The sequence below is a fragment of the Lithobates pipiens genome, unplaced genomic scaffold (assembly GCF_037356315.1).
Source record: "Lithobates pipiens isolate NorthernLeopardFrog02 unplaced genomic scaffold, aLitPip1_a1.2 Scaffold_3, whole genome shotgun sequence".
In the NCBI taxonomy this organism is placed as follows: domain Eukaryota; kingdom Metazoa; phylum Chordata; class Amphibia; order Anura; family Ranidae; genus Lithobates; species Lithobates pipiens.
The window spans coordinates 94,632,092-94,647,190 of record NW_027507790.1 but is presented as its reverse complement, the minus strand read 5'-3'; the positions used below and the strand labels follow the sequence as shown (position 1 = coordinate 94,647,190).

Sequence of the window (15,099 nt, the reverse complement as noted above, 5' to 3'; positions counted from 1 at the left end):
GCTCACGCCTAAACATGTTCCCACATCTAACAGTCAAATATGAAAAATTGTAGTGTAGCATTAACCTTTGCATGTGAAATGCATACATAAAAATAGTGACTACAATCCACAATCCCAGTGCTGCAAATCAAAAATAAGTTATATTTGTCTATGCAATGTACTGCAACCTAATAAATGAATGCACCGACCTTATATAATCCTGAAGTGCTTTAATACTGATAACTAATTCCACAAATCTAAGTGCTATAAATAATCAATAAAGTGCATTGATCACATAATTGGTGCATCCACAAATCAATAAAAGTTCTTTGAATAGTATTTAAATTCACAATCCCAGTGCTATAAAAAACTATAAAGTGCATACATTTTCTGGAAGTGAGTAGATAGTCCCAATGCTGTAAATCATGTATTTCAATCAAACATTTACTACTGAAACTTGGCACATTTTTGTTCCCATACACTATGCATGTAACACTCCACTCTGCATGAGTGTTGTGCTCCACTATTAAGTGAATTCACCACTCGCCTTATTTTTAGGCAGGCCATAGACGGTGTGAATTTTTCACATTTCCATGATTCCCCCATCAACACAGACAGTGCTGACGGGAAGAATTCCTCCTGCCGAGCAACTGTCTACTCCAGACTGGGGCGGGCGGGGGAAGCTGTCCTCGCCAGGAGAAGACCGTGATTATCTCTAGCGGCTATAGCAGCCGTCTGCAATAATCACAGGCAAATGGGGCAGGCTGGTTGTAGCCAAGTTGATCGATCAACTTGGTACATTCAGCCTGCCCATTAATTTGGAAGAATAGTCAAACATGCCCATAGACAGAGTCCTAAACTTTGTGGACAGCCTTCCCAGAAAATGTGAAGCTGTTTTAGCTGCAAAGGGTGAGCCAACTCAATATTGGACCCTACGGACTAAGACTGGGATGCCATTAAAGTTCATGTGCGTGTAAAGACAAGCAACCCAATACTTTTGTTTTTTTGGTAATATTGTGTGTGTGTTGTATGTATTATTTGCATCCTCTCAACTGTTATTTCCTTATAGGGCTGGGTTGCCCTCCACTTAATTGTTGAGGTTCATAGTAGCCATTTCCATATTCTTTCCCTATTTTTTCATTGGCCGCTTTTGGCTAATTATTTTTTTGAAAACTCTTCTGATATTTTCTCTTCCACATCCGTTAGATCTCTGTGGCTGATGCCCACCGCTCAGTTGGGTTGCTTTTGGACGTCCCACATTTCTACAAATTTCTATATCCCTGTGTCCTTCAATGGCCGACAAAGAAAATAAGATTTTGGTGTTTACAGTAAAATCTTTTTCTTGTCATCTATTTAGGAGCACAGATCTAAATATAGCTGTAGCTTAGCTGTATGTAGTGCTTGCTCACAAAACCAAGGCAGAATGTTTTGGTTGGCTGATTTTATAGTGAACCTTAAAAGTGTTTTCTTTGCCTGTGCCTGCTTCCTGATAGCAGATGCATATAATTCCACACGTCTATGAATTTCCTGTGTCCCTTAACTGACCCCAATAAAAGATTTTTCAGGAAGTACAAAATGTATATTTTTTGTGTCTTAGCTTGTGTTATCACAGATCAGGTTTCTGTATGATAGTGCTAGGGAGATTTATATTTAGCTGTATTAGTGATTTTGTACCAAGATGACTTTTACTGCATGTGTCCTATAGCATGTCAGCACTTCAGAGTGGATACTGTATAATATACAGTGTGTATAGAAATGAATCGCCCCCCTTTTCAAAATGACAACATTTCTTTGCTTTTCAGCCTAAGATGAAGACAGACACAGTTTTTTTTTTTTTTTTATCCAGTTGTATTTAGTGCAACTTATAATATCCAAGTGAAAGATATAACACCAACATGTTATAAAAAAATAATAATAATTCAAAAACAGAATTACTGAGTTGGAAAAAGGATCATCCCCCTCCTAAAATTGACTTGTAAACTACATCAGGTGCAGCTTCTCAGTGGCACACAAAGCCATTTAACTTTCAACTGTGATCAGCTGTGGTCATTTTGATTAGCTCAGTATGAAAAGAGCTTTCTTGGAGCATTTCAGTCCCTGGTAATGCAACTGAAGCAAACAATCAACTATGGGTGACAAGGCACTGTCAAAAGATCACCGGGGTAATGTTGTGGACAGGCACAAGTCAGGAGAGGGATTAAAAAAAAAATAAAAAAAATCAAAGGCTATATAAATGACTAGAAGCACAATGAAGTCTATTATTAAGAAGTGGAAGGTATTTGGTACAACACAGACTCTCCCTGGATCAGGACGTCACTCCAAACTGGATGAAAGATACAGGAGGTAACTGGTCAGAGGCTACAAAGCGGACTACAACTGCTCTGAAGCAGTTGCAGGAATTTATGACAAAGAGGTCATTGTGTGCATGTGACAACATTATCACAAATTCTCCACGAGTGTGGCTTGCATGCAGGAAAAAAGATCCTCAAGAAAGGCCACAGGCAATCACCACTGAGCTTTGCCAAAACGCACCTTGAAGATTTTGACACCACATGAAAAAAGGTGACTAAAAATTAAATAATTGGGCTCTACACCAAATTACATGTCTGATGGAAATCCAATATAGCTCACATCCAAATAACACCATTCCTACAGTAAAGCATGGAGGTGAGAATATTCTGTTATGGGGATGTTTCTCTGTAGTAGGGACTGGAGAACTTGTCCGGCTAGAAGGGAAAATGGATGGGGCAAAATACCATCAAACTCTTGAGGAAAATCTGCTGCCCTCTGCCAGAAAGTTGTCAGTGGGAAGAAGGTTTACCTTCCAACATGCAAATGGCCCAAAGCACCAGTGGCGGCTGGTGCTCAAAATGTTTTGGGGGGGGGCGCAACAAACTGAAGAAAAACCCATCAATTGCAGTTACTGTGCTCATCAAGCACAGCCCCTGTGCCCATCAAGCGCAGCCCCTGTGCCCATCAAGCGCAGCCCCTGTGCCCATCAAACGCAGCCGCTGTGCCCATCAAACGCAGCCAGTGTGCCCATCAATTTCTGACAGTGTGCCCCATCAGATGCCACTACTGTGCCCCATCAGATGCCGCTACTGTGCCCCATGAGATGCTGCCAGTGTGCCTCATCAGATGCTGCCCGACACTTGCCTGTCTTGGAGCAGGTCAGCGGTGGTCTCCTGCATGTCCTCCATCTCTTCTTCCGTCCTCTCTCAGTCATCCAATCACAGCGCCTTACGTTTCAGCCAATCAGGTGACCGGTAACAGACCCAGCAACCTGATTGAGAGGCGGATTCAGTGTTAGCAAAGCGAATTCCTTCGCTTTGCTAACACACCGCTGAGTGAACACCGAACGCACAGCATTGCGTCCGCTATTCACCTTTTTGGGCACCTATTCGAGCCTATGGCTCTAATCAGGTACTTTTAAAAAACACGCTGCCTCTGTAATTCAGATGCCAGGTGCCCAAAAATGAGCCGGGGCACCTGAATAGGGGGTGTTGGCAGCGACCATAGATAGATAGATAGATAGATAGATTCATGCAATGCATGAATCTAACTATGGTGATTGGAGCGGTGCAGCAGAGAGAGGGGGCAGCGCTCCTGCACCCTTTATGGACGCAACGCCACTGCAAAGCACACAGCAAAAATGACCACACAGTGGTTGAAGGAGAAAAAAAGGTGAATGTCCTTGCATGGCCTAGTCAGAGACCAGACTCAAACCACATTGATAATCCTTGGAATGACTTGAAGGCTCCAGTCCATAAACGCTCACCTTTAAATTCAACAAAATTTGAGCAGTTCTGCAAAGAAGAGTGGGCAAATATTGCAAAGTCTACATGTGCAAAGTTAGTAGAGACATCTCCCAACAGACTAAAGGCTCTAATTAAAACAAAAGGTGGTTCAACAAAATACTGACACAAGGGTGTGACCCTTTTTCCAACTCAGTGATTCTGTTTTTGAACTTTTTTTTATTTTTATCTGACATGTTGGTGTTATATCTTTCACTTGAATATTATTAGTTTCACTGAGTAAATACCATACATTGTCTGTCTTCAATTCAGGCTGCAAAGCAACAAAATTGGATTATTTTAAAATGGGGGGGGGGGGGGGGGGATGTGATTCTTTCCTATACCCACTGTGTTATTTAATGTAAACGTTTTCTCAGAGAGCTACGAGATCTGCCCTTGCTTACGACCTTCTGAAAAGGCTGGTTGACTTGCTGCTATGCTGATTCGCTGTGTTCAGTACTTTTTAAGCCACTGACCTACAAATGGCATACATACCAGGAGAATTTCCAAAGCCCAAAAGTCCTTCTCAAAATACGTGTACAGGTTTACTGACTCAAAGTACTAAAGCAAGAATGGGGACCTGAAAGCTAGGCATCTAGCAAGTGCAGAATGAGACATTGGCAACTGCAATCTTCATGTTTTGTTTAAAAAGTGATTTGAGTTGACTGGGCACAAAAAGGACCTGTTCGTACCTGCTATTCTGGCCGCACTCCTAGGGTTATGGACACATTATGTTGTGAGAACAGATGGAATCAATGCTTGGCAGAGTTGTTCTTTAAACATTTTTTTTACTTGCTTTTTTAAGGTTCTAATTAATAAGACAGGAATCCCCATAAGCCTCTGCGTACTCTATCTCACACTTGCTATGCGCCTGGGAGTTTTTCTGGAGCCAGTCAATTTTCCTCATCATTTCATGCTAAGATGGTGCCAAAGTACCCATGGGTAAGAAACTTTCTTATGACTCTATAGGTCATAAATTTGGGCTGGTTGGAACATTTCTGACCAGATTAATACATTTTACTCAAATCTGCCAGGAAGGAAAAGTCTGCAGCAGTCAAACCATTAAACGCAGGTAAAATCCATTTTGCTTATTGTTTGTAGGTGCAGTACTTTAGCAGTATCAGCGTTTTATAGATGAAGATTTCTAGACCACGTAGTATTCTATTTGCACCATGGTTAAGCATAGCTCCTATATTTTGTGGACATGACAAGTTACTTTTCTAAAGCTTGTGCCAAGGCAAATAATATTGTTCAAGCTAGTCACTTTTTGAATATATTTTGTAATCACATATAACCACACTAAAGTATGGGTTATATGTTTTGTTAATTACTGTGACATATACCAAAATGCTATTTATATAATGCAATTTGGGTTTTGTAATGTTAAAGCCGAATCATTCACTGCTGTATGTCACAAGCATTCTTGCACATTTCTATTGAACGTTCGTTGATGGGACACAGTTGAATGAGTTCACTAGAGCCCTAGGTTGGGGTATGACAAAGCTACATTGGCTGCCACTAGTCATTGTGTAAAACATTTGACTATAAATGTTCCAAAACATATTTTTTTTTTATATTTCCCCTGCAGAAGTTCATTTGTTACAGACTATGTTTTTGTGGATGCATTTGGATCTGGAAAATACCGGACTGCTAAAGAGTGTGAATACCTGATTGGTCAGCCTGTAACAGAGGAGTTCTTTGCAGCTGTCAACACTAAGGAGGTCCTACAGCGTATGGTAGGAAACCTGCTCAACCTCGGAAAAAGGTAGGACTTCCACATATCCCTTTTCATATAGAATTGTATTTCCTGCTTGTACTATACTGGATACAGACTTTTTTTTTTTTTTTTTTTTTATTATTATTACAGTTGGGTTATATGCAGGTATCTTTAGGTGACTAGACACTGGCAAAAAAAGACTGCATGGACATTCCCTTTAAAACTCCTCCCACTGTCCTTAGGTGATGGATTTCTTCCATGAAGATTCCTTCATCACTTGGTTGCACCATAGCGATTGTGGCTTTTTATGCAGCTTCCAGATCGGAGGACAGAGAGTCTGATGGCAGATGTGGGGCCTGTAATGTTGCTTTGCACAGGAAATAGCCACAGGCTGCTTCACAGGTCCAGAGGTGCAGTCTGCCTGGTACAGAGCCCAGCCTCTGAAGATCCTTGCCCTTCATGGAAAGAGCTAAACTGGGAAGGGGTTAATGTCCCTCTAATTGTGGTAATGATGTAATCAATACACAGGGCAGAAGCCCTATAAACATTCAACCTCAGGATGCCGTTACGTGTTTCCCATTTGGGGTTAAAAAAATCTGCCTTCTGCCTATCCAATGGTGGAGTTCAAGAATGGCCAGAGTTAATGGCACTTTGGTGGTATTTTAAATGTCCCTCCAGAGGACACCTGCAGTAATGTTGTGGTGCCATGCACTTCTGTCTGGTTATGTCATTGTACAGTGCCTGTGCAAACTGGGCACTACTTCGCCAGTGCAGCTGAAAACATGTACTTCACATGTGTCCCCTCTTTTTCAGAGAAGCTTCTGACCTCTCCTTCTTTGCATTCAGTACATCCGTCAAGCAACTTCTGGTTCAGGAGCATAAGGACATATTCATATTTGTTTACTTTTTCTGATCCTCGGTTACAGCGGCTTACAGGTGTTTGCACAAAGGTATCTCTCCCCTGCACCACTGCTGTGGAGGTCATGAATACCCCATTGGGGACATTTTATCTACACACATGGTGGACCATAAGAGGACAGATACGTGATCAGATTGGTTCAATACATCAGGCCCTGGTACCCTCCCCTCTGATGCTTGTCTCCAATCTGCCTTCCTTCCCTTTGGCCATGCTTGTCTCATACTTCTGTCTAGAGAGGAATGTTTTTTTTAAAGTTAAACATAAAACCAAAAATTTTATATATTATATGGCAGCCTACTCAAGCTCACACGTTAAAAGTAGTTAGAATAACAGTTTTCTGTTCCTTTTGGGTTAAAGGTTTTACATAAATATTATATCATTATAAGCAACTCTGTCAGTGTTAAATGATTTGCCTCAGCCCTCTAACTGCTACATCTGTTGGGACTGTTTGTTTTGAGAGAAAAAAGGCTAAAAAGAAGGATCAGACTCATAGATTGGGGTACCTTGGTTTGATGCTTAAAGTGATATTCAAGGCACGTTTTAATAAAAAATATTTAACAAACTTGTTTTTTTTTTACCTGCTCTATGCAATGGTTTTGCGCAGAGCACACCTGATTCTCTTCTTATCGGGTCCGCCACCAGCTCTCTTGGCCCCTCCCTCCTGCCAAGTGTCCTCAGAGCCAACCGATTGCTGTGAGGGCACCCAAGCAAGCTCGTTCCCAAGCTGCTGCTCAGTGTGTCTATTCACACACAGAGCAGCAGCTCAGTCCCTCTTTCTGTCTCTTCTCATTGGCTCACTGGCTGTGATTGACAGCAGTGGCTCCTGCTACTGTTTCACCCAATGAGGAGGTAGGGTCCCCAGAGAATCGAGGCTCTTGTGCACATTGCTGTATCACAGTGGGGCACAGGTAAACATCTGGTGCACACAGAAGGTTTTTTACCTACATGCATAGAAGCCATGAAGGTAAAAACCTTGAGCCTTTAGAACCACTTTAACATGAATTTGTTCAGAACCCTTCTGCCTCATGACAAGTTTCAGTCCCTTTGTTCTCATGTCAGGGCCCAGAGGAAGTCCCTGGTTCATACATGCATGTGGGTCTTAGATTTAATGGTAGCCTCCTTCAAGGCAGTGCCATACGCCCAGTTTCACTCCAGACCATTGCAACATTCTGGCTGCGTGGAACAATCTTTAATTCATATGAACAGGAAAGCCAATCTCTCACCAATGTGGTGGAGTTCCAATCCAGCAGTGGAGTTACGGAAACCTTTTTACCATAGTGGTGGATTGTTCTCTCAACAGATGCCAGCCTGTCGGACTGCAGAGCAGTCCTAAACACCTTCTTGGTGCAGGGAACTTAGTTGCTGGAGAAGACACACCTTCCAATCAACATTCAGGATGATTTCGGTGCTGCACTTCATGTTTTGGCACTGTCCTTGTCCACATGCCAAGCATGAAGATTTAGCAGTCAGGCTTTCTCAGTCATTAACGGCCGGATCCAAGAAAATGGGCTGTACATCCAAGCTTTTTGCCACAGATTGGGAACACCAGATTCAAGCAAACTGGACTGGTTGATGGAAGGATGATCGGAGGTGTGAAAGTTGTAATGCCATCCTGTCTTAGCTAAATAACACTATTGTTGGTGTCGGTAAGCCTACAAAGGTGTTCATTCCTCAATTTACATGACGAGAGGTCTGACTTGTTGTCGGATCACCAAGGTAGAGCTGGCATTCTATTTGGAAGAAATTGACTAAGGCTGCTGTTCTTTCTGTCCAAAATGTGCACTTTGCTGTCCTTGAAAGACTCTGTCTTTCTTTATCGTACATCATGGGACACAGAGCCTTACGAAATAACTTAATGGATAAATAGGCACCTTCAGGTGATGGACACTGGTATACCTAATCCAGGAAGTTCACTCCCTGTATAACCCCTCCTCCTTCCAGGAGCGCATACGTTTTTTCGCCAGTGTCTAAGGTGTTGGTCACGAGTAAAGATGTGCTCTGAGGAGCTCCAGGAGGCATCCATGCTGGATTTAAATAGCCTTAATAGACCAGATCCATCCAAAGTGCCACTGAGGCCAAAGTGGATGGTACCTGAGCCTCGTATCCAAAGCACAAGGTTTTTCCTGTAACACCTCTCTTTGTAGGGCTGGACCCGGGGACCCAGGGCTTTGGTCATGCTACATTACTTAAAGATTTCCTGGTGGGGTGCTTTTTACATGTCCAAGGAGTGGAACCCCGATATAAAGGGACCCGGTCCTTGAAGGTTTTCTAAACACAGCCCAGCGTGATGGGTAAAGGTCGGGCTGTCTGCTAATTCAGTAAATCCTGCGGCAGGGATAAGGTAAGGGAAGAAACTTAGGAACTAAAAAGTCCACCTATGCTTTCTTCTTTAAGGGAAAAAAAAATGTTGTTATGCTCTTACATCTCCACTAGCGAGAGTGTATGCACATACCTTAATCTGTTATCTTCACTTCAGCTCAGTGTCAGTCTGTGTGTGGCCGCAGCAGCTTGTGCATGGGGGACTCCTCTCAAGGTAAAAGATCTGCAAATGCTTTTCTCCCCCCTGAAGGGACCAGAAGGGTTAGGGAAACAGCTGTGGTTGTACCCCCCTTGTAAATACCCCCTTGGGGGGGGTGTGGAGGTCCTGTTTTTTTTCTGCAAAGTTGTTGTCCTCAGCCATGCTGTATAATGGGCTCTGACAAGCCAGGGTGAGCCATTGGAACAAATTGATGGTGTATCTGCTTCTCACCTTTCCTCCACCCTGCAGGCTCTGGAAGGAAGATTAGCGGCTTAAATCACATCCTCCATTCAAACGGATAGGAAACGTGCTAGATCCCCCCACTTTAGACCCTTTGCAAGGGGAACAGTGGGCACAGCATGAGGTGTTACCCTCAGGCGATCAGGGGGAAAAACAAACCGATGATTCCTCTACAGGGGAAACAACGGTAAATGAACCTTTTTCAGCCTCACAATCTGAGAAATTGCTGATACAATCTCTTACGGGGATGGTTCGTTCTACTTTCATGCTACCCCTAACGTAGTCTCCTGAAAACTCGGTTTCTTCCTTGGGTTCCTTAAAACCTTCACATCCTTTGCATGCGTTTCCTGTCCATGTATTACTAGAACAGCTTATTTTTGCTGAATGGGATCACCCAGATAAGCATTTTCTTCCTCCAAAGAGATTTTCAGTTATCTATCCCATGGAGGAGTAATCCACCAAAAAATGGAAGTACCAGCAGTTGACGCTGCAATTTCCAGTGTGAATAAAAGTCTAATTTGTCCAGTAGACAATGCACAAATGCTTAAGGATCCAACAGATAAAAGTTTGGTATTCCTGTTAAAATCAGCTTTTTCCTTGGCAGGTGCCGTTAGCCTGCAGTCACTGCAATAGGCATCTATCAATCCCTAAAGGACCAATTTAGACAGGCCCTTAAAAAGGTTCCTGCACAACAAGCCTGGGAAATTAGCTGAACTACCAAAAGCATTATGCCTTGCCATAGATGCCATTAAAGATTCTATTCACCAGATGTCCCATCTTATGCTTATGCTAGTACATATGCGTAGAATCCTGTGGTTAAAAAATTGGTCAGCTGAAGTACCATGTGAAAATCTCCTAACTGGGTTCCCTTTTCATGCATGGGGAGCGGCTATTTGGGGAATATTTGGGCAAATATATCCAATTTCTAGTGGGAAAAGTACTCTTTTGCCAGTCAAAAGAAAGTATAAACGCCCTTCATTTAAATGGGATCTTTCTCCTGCACCAGGGCCTTCCGCTTCTAGGCAGTGGCGGCGGCCTCCTCCATCAGACTCGAGAGGAAAACCTCAGAGTCAGGCTCAGGCTCAAAAGAAGTCCTGGGGCCGGAAACCTGCAAAGCAGAATCCTAAAGCCTCATCATGAAGAGGTAACCCCCCTCAACAAGGTGGGGGGAAGACTTCTGCCATTTTCAGAAGTCTGGCAAGAGGAAATTCAAGACAGATGGGTCATTTTCACGGTAACTTTGAGGTACAAGCTGGAATTTCCAGACTCGTTTCCTGAGGTCAAAGTTTCCAAAGATCCAGAGAAAAGACAATCTCTGTTTCGGGCACTAGACCGATTAATATCTCAGGAGGTGATCATACAGATCCCCACAAAAGAACAAGGTTTGGGGTTTTATTCAATCCTTTTTATGGTACCAAAACCAAATGGAGATGTCAGACCCATTCTAGATCTAAAAAATCTAAATCACTTCTTGAATATCTGCTCCTTTCACCTGGAGATGATCAGGTCAGTCGTTTCTATCCTATTAGGTGGAGAACTTCTGGCATCTATCAACATCAGGGATGCATATCTGCAGGTTCCTATATTTCCCGCTCACCAAAGGTTTCTGCGGTTCGAGGTAGAACAGTAGCATTTCCAGTTTGTAGCCTTGCCCATCGGGCTAGCTACAGCACCCTGGGTATTTACAAAAGTCCTGGCCCCACCCCTAGCCAGGTTAAGGGCACAGGTCATAACAGTCTTGGCGTACTTAGATGATCTATTGTTCATAGACTACTCGGTGGCTCGTTTGGAGCAAAGCGTACGCATCGCGACCAGTTATCTAGAAAGTTTGGGTTGGATTCTCAACCTAGAGAAATCTTCCTTAATACCGCAAAAAAGGCTGGAGTACTTGGGTCTGATCATAATAGATACAGCCCAGGAAAATATGTTCTTGCCTCAAGCAAAGATGAACTCCATAAGAGAGCTGGTACGGATGGTCAGGTCAAAAGGCGATCCCTCCATTCGCCTTTTCATGAGGTTGCTAGGAAAGATGGTGGCTTCATTCGAAGCGGTTCCCTATGCCCAGTTCCATTCAAGACTGTTGCAAAACAGTATTATGTCTACTTGGAACAAAATGATTCAAGCTTTAGACTTGCCAATACGGCTGTCCCCAGGAGTGTCCCAAAGCCTCAGTTGGTGGTTACTAACCCAGAATCTGCTGAAAGGAAAATCTTTCAGACCAGTTATCTGGAAAGTGGTAATGACAGATGCAAGCCTTTCAGGCTGGGGAGCAGTACTAGAAAAGACAACTGTCCAGAGACAGTGGTCAAGAGCCCGAAAGAACCTTACCCATCAATATCCTAGAGATTCGGGCAGTGCATCTGGCTCTGAACGCCTGGACTTTCAGGTTACGGGATTGTCCTGTCAGGATCCAATCTGACAATGCCACAGCTGTGGCCTATATCAATCGTCAAGGGGGCACCAAGAGCCTCTTGGCGCAGAGAAAGGTAAACCATATTCTAACTTGGGCAGAAAGGAATGTTCCATGCTTATTGGCAGTCTTCATTCCGGGAGTAGAAAATTGGCAGGCGGACGGCTTGAGTCGCCATCAACTTTGTGGCCAGAACAAGGGATCCACTCGCATGCGGAACGGATGCGTTGGTGACCCCGTGGGATCAGTTCTCACTGATCTATGCATTTCCCCCTATTCAGTTGCTGCCTCGACTTCTTTGCAGGATCAAGCTGGAAAGAAAGCCAGTAATTCTGGTAGCACCAGCATGGCCCAGAAGGTCATGGTATGCAGAAATTGTAAAGATGGCAGTGGAGGGTCCATGGTCCCTCTCACTACAGCCAGATCTGCTCTCACAGGGACCGATCTTTCATCCTACCTTATGGTCTCTAAATTTAATGGCTTGGCTATTGAAACCCACGTTCTGAAGAAACGTGGGCTTTCTGGGTCAGTTATCTCTACCCTGATTAATGCAAGGAAGCCAGCTTCCAGAACTATATATTATAGGGTCTGAAGGGCTTATGTTTCCTGGTGTGAATCCAAGGGTTGGCACCCTCAGAGGTATATCATAGGCAGAATTCTTGCCTTTCTACAATTGGGGGTAGAGATGAAATTGGCCTTGAGCACTATTAAAGGCCAAGTCTCAACTTTATCGGTCTTATTTCAAAGACCACTTGATACACATTCTTTAGTCTGGGGTTTTATGGAAGGGGTGATGCGGCTTAATCCACCAGTCAGACCTCCTTTGAACCCTTGGGACTTGAACTTAGTTTTGTCTGTGTTACAAAAACAGCCATTTGAAACGATACAACATATTCCCTTAGGCCGCGTACACACGGGCGGACTGTTCGCCCAACTTTGTCCGCTGAACAGTGTTTGGGCGGACAGTCCGCTCGTGTGTGGGCTTTCAGCGGACAGTTTCAGCGGACAGTTTGACGAACAAGGTTTTTCGGAAATTCCGTAAAACTGTCCGCTGAAACCTTGTTTGAGCGAGCAGTCCGCCCGTGTGTAGGCTTGTTCGACAAACTAAGTTCGGCGCATGCTCAGAAAGGCTTAACACGCTGAAAGTTATAATGCAGTGTATAGGACGTCGTATTTTTCGTCCCGTCGTATGTGCCGTTCACGTCATCGCGCACGGTTTCAGCAAACTGTTCGTTCGTCGTGTGTGGCCATGTCCGTCCATGCTAATTTTGAGCGGACTGTTTGCCGAAACTGTTTGACGGACAAAGTTGGGCGAACAGTCCCCGCGTGTGTACGCGGCCTTAGTCCTTCTGACAAGGAAGTTGGTACTTTTGGTTGCTGTATCTTCAGCAAGTAGGGTTTCGGAACTGGCTGCTCTTTCTTGTAAATAGCCATATTTGATTATTCATGAGGACAGAGTGGTGTTACGCCCTCATCCATACTTTTTGAGACTTTTCTTTTTTGCCAAAAGTGGTTTCAGGTTTTCACCTGAACCAAGATATTGTCCTGCCATCATTTTTTCCAAAACCATGTTCCAGGCAAGAAAAGTCACTACATTGTCTTGATGTGGTGAGAGCAGTGAAAATCTATGTAAAGGCAACTGCTCAGATTCGTAAGACTGATGTACTATTTATTCTGCAAGAGGGTCCTAAGAAAGGACGGGCAGCATCGAAATCCACGGTCGCTAAGTGGATTCGGCAAGTTATAATTCAAACTTATAATTTAAGGGGTAAGATTCCCCCTTTTTCAGTTAAGGCACACTCTACCAGGGTGGTTAGTGCTTCTTGGGCAGTGCGTCACCAGACCTCCATGGCTCAGATCTGTAAGGCCGCAACTTGGTCTTCAGTACATACATTCACTAAGTTTTATCAAGTGGATGTAAGGAGCTTTTAGGGTATCACCTTTTGGGTGCAGTGTGCTGCAGGCAGCAGTATAGGTCCTCAAGTCTGGGGGTACCCTCCAGGTTGTGCCTCCCTCCCCTACAGTAGCATTGCTAGGGGACGTCCCATTAAGTTATTACTTAAGGCTCTGTGCCCCATGATGTACGATAAAGAAAATAGGATTTTTATAACAGCTTACCTGTAAAATCCTTTTCTTGATGTACATCACAGAGTACAACACAGAGGTCCCGCCCTCTTTTTGGGATTTAAGTATATGGCTTTGCTACAAAAACTGATCTGCTCCTGGAAGGAGGAGTGGTTATATAGGGAGTGAACTTCCTGGATTGGGTATACCAGTGTCCATCACCTGAAGATACCTATATACCCATTAAGTTATTTCGTAAGGCTCTGTGTCCCATGAAGTACTCCAAGAAAAGGATTTTACAGGTAAGCTGTTATAAAAATCCTATTTTTGCTTAAAGGAGAAGTTCAGCCAAAGCTTGTTTTGGCTGTACTTCTCCTGTGGATTACAGGAGTTCAGTTTGTTCTGCTCTCCTGTGACATGTTTTCTGCCGACAGCAAGCTAAAGCCTGCTGTCGGCTGATGTCATAGAGCAGGTTCAGGCTGGAGAAAGATTGCAATCATTTGGTTGGGATCCACAGAGTGGCAGGGAGAACTGAGCTATCAGCAGTGTTTGATCACTCCGTTTCCAGCCTTGGAACCAGCGGGGGACAGATGCAGCATCGGATCAATGCTGCATCCACCTAGGTAAGTATGATTTAAAGAAAAAAAATCTAATACTTCTCTTTAAAGGTGCAGAAAGACTGATGAGTCTTGACCTGTAGAATTTTCTCTTTTGTTGGGCCATTTGTTAAGAGTTTGTTTTGTCTCCACAAAATATAGGTCCTTGCCTGCCTTACTACACTGCCCTGTATATACTAAGATATGTTGTTTGTGTTTGGGTGTAGGGTCTTTAGGATGTACACATTTCTGTCTCTGGGCTTGAAGGATACATGGATGCTGTGTTTGTTAAAAGATCTTTCTGAGTTTTTTAGTCACTCCTGCTATGTCTGGGATGACTATATTACTGAATATGTTCTCCATGTACAGCTTAACTACAATAAGAGGCACAGGTGATTCCATAGTAACGCCATGTTTCTGTCTTTAGAAGTTACCCATTTGCTTGAAATAAGTTGTGTTGACACAAAGATCCAGTAAAGAACAAGCTTAGTCTGACTTGAGTTCTGTTCAACTGTCAAGAGTGATCTCATTTCAGATATTTCCTTACGGTTTTAATAGCCTCTGCAGTTGGTATACAAGTGAAAGTGGATCTGACATCATAGAACACCATTATTTCTTCTGGCCCCAACTTCAATCCATGTACCCTGTTGACAAATTATTTTGAGGTCTAAAGATTGTGTACTGTGTTGCCAGCTATACCAGGGTTGCTATACTGTGCAGTCTTCCTACATCTTCAGTGGGGAAAATAATTATTTGATCCCCTGCAGATTTTGTAAGTTTGCCCACTTGCAAAGAAATGAAGGGTCTATAATTTTTATCATAGGTTTATTGTAAATGATAGAGACAGCCAAACCAACCAAAA

At 43.4% G+C, this 15,099-nt stretch overlaps 1 protein-coding gene across 1 annotated transcript in view; it reads left to right on the top strand.

The window, feature by feature from the left end:
• Positions 1 to 15,099, top strand: part of FBXO21 (F-box protein 21) — a 77,329-nt gene that overhangs the window by 33,191 nt on the left and 29,039 nt on the right. Inside the window, exons 7-8 of the mRNA XM_077462052.1 lie at positions 4,579 to 4,715; positions 5,362 to 5,538. Coding sequence (XP_077318178.1) covers positions 4,579 to 4,715; positions 5,362 to 5,538 — 314 coding nt within the window. The remainder of the gene's footprint in view (positions 1 to 4,578; positions 4,716 to 5,361; positions 5,539 to 15,099) is intronic.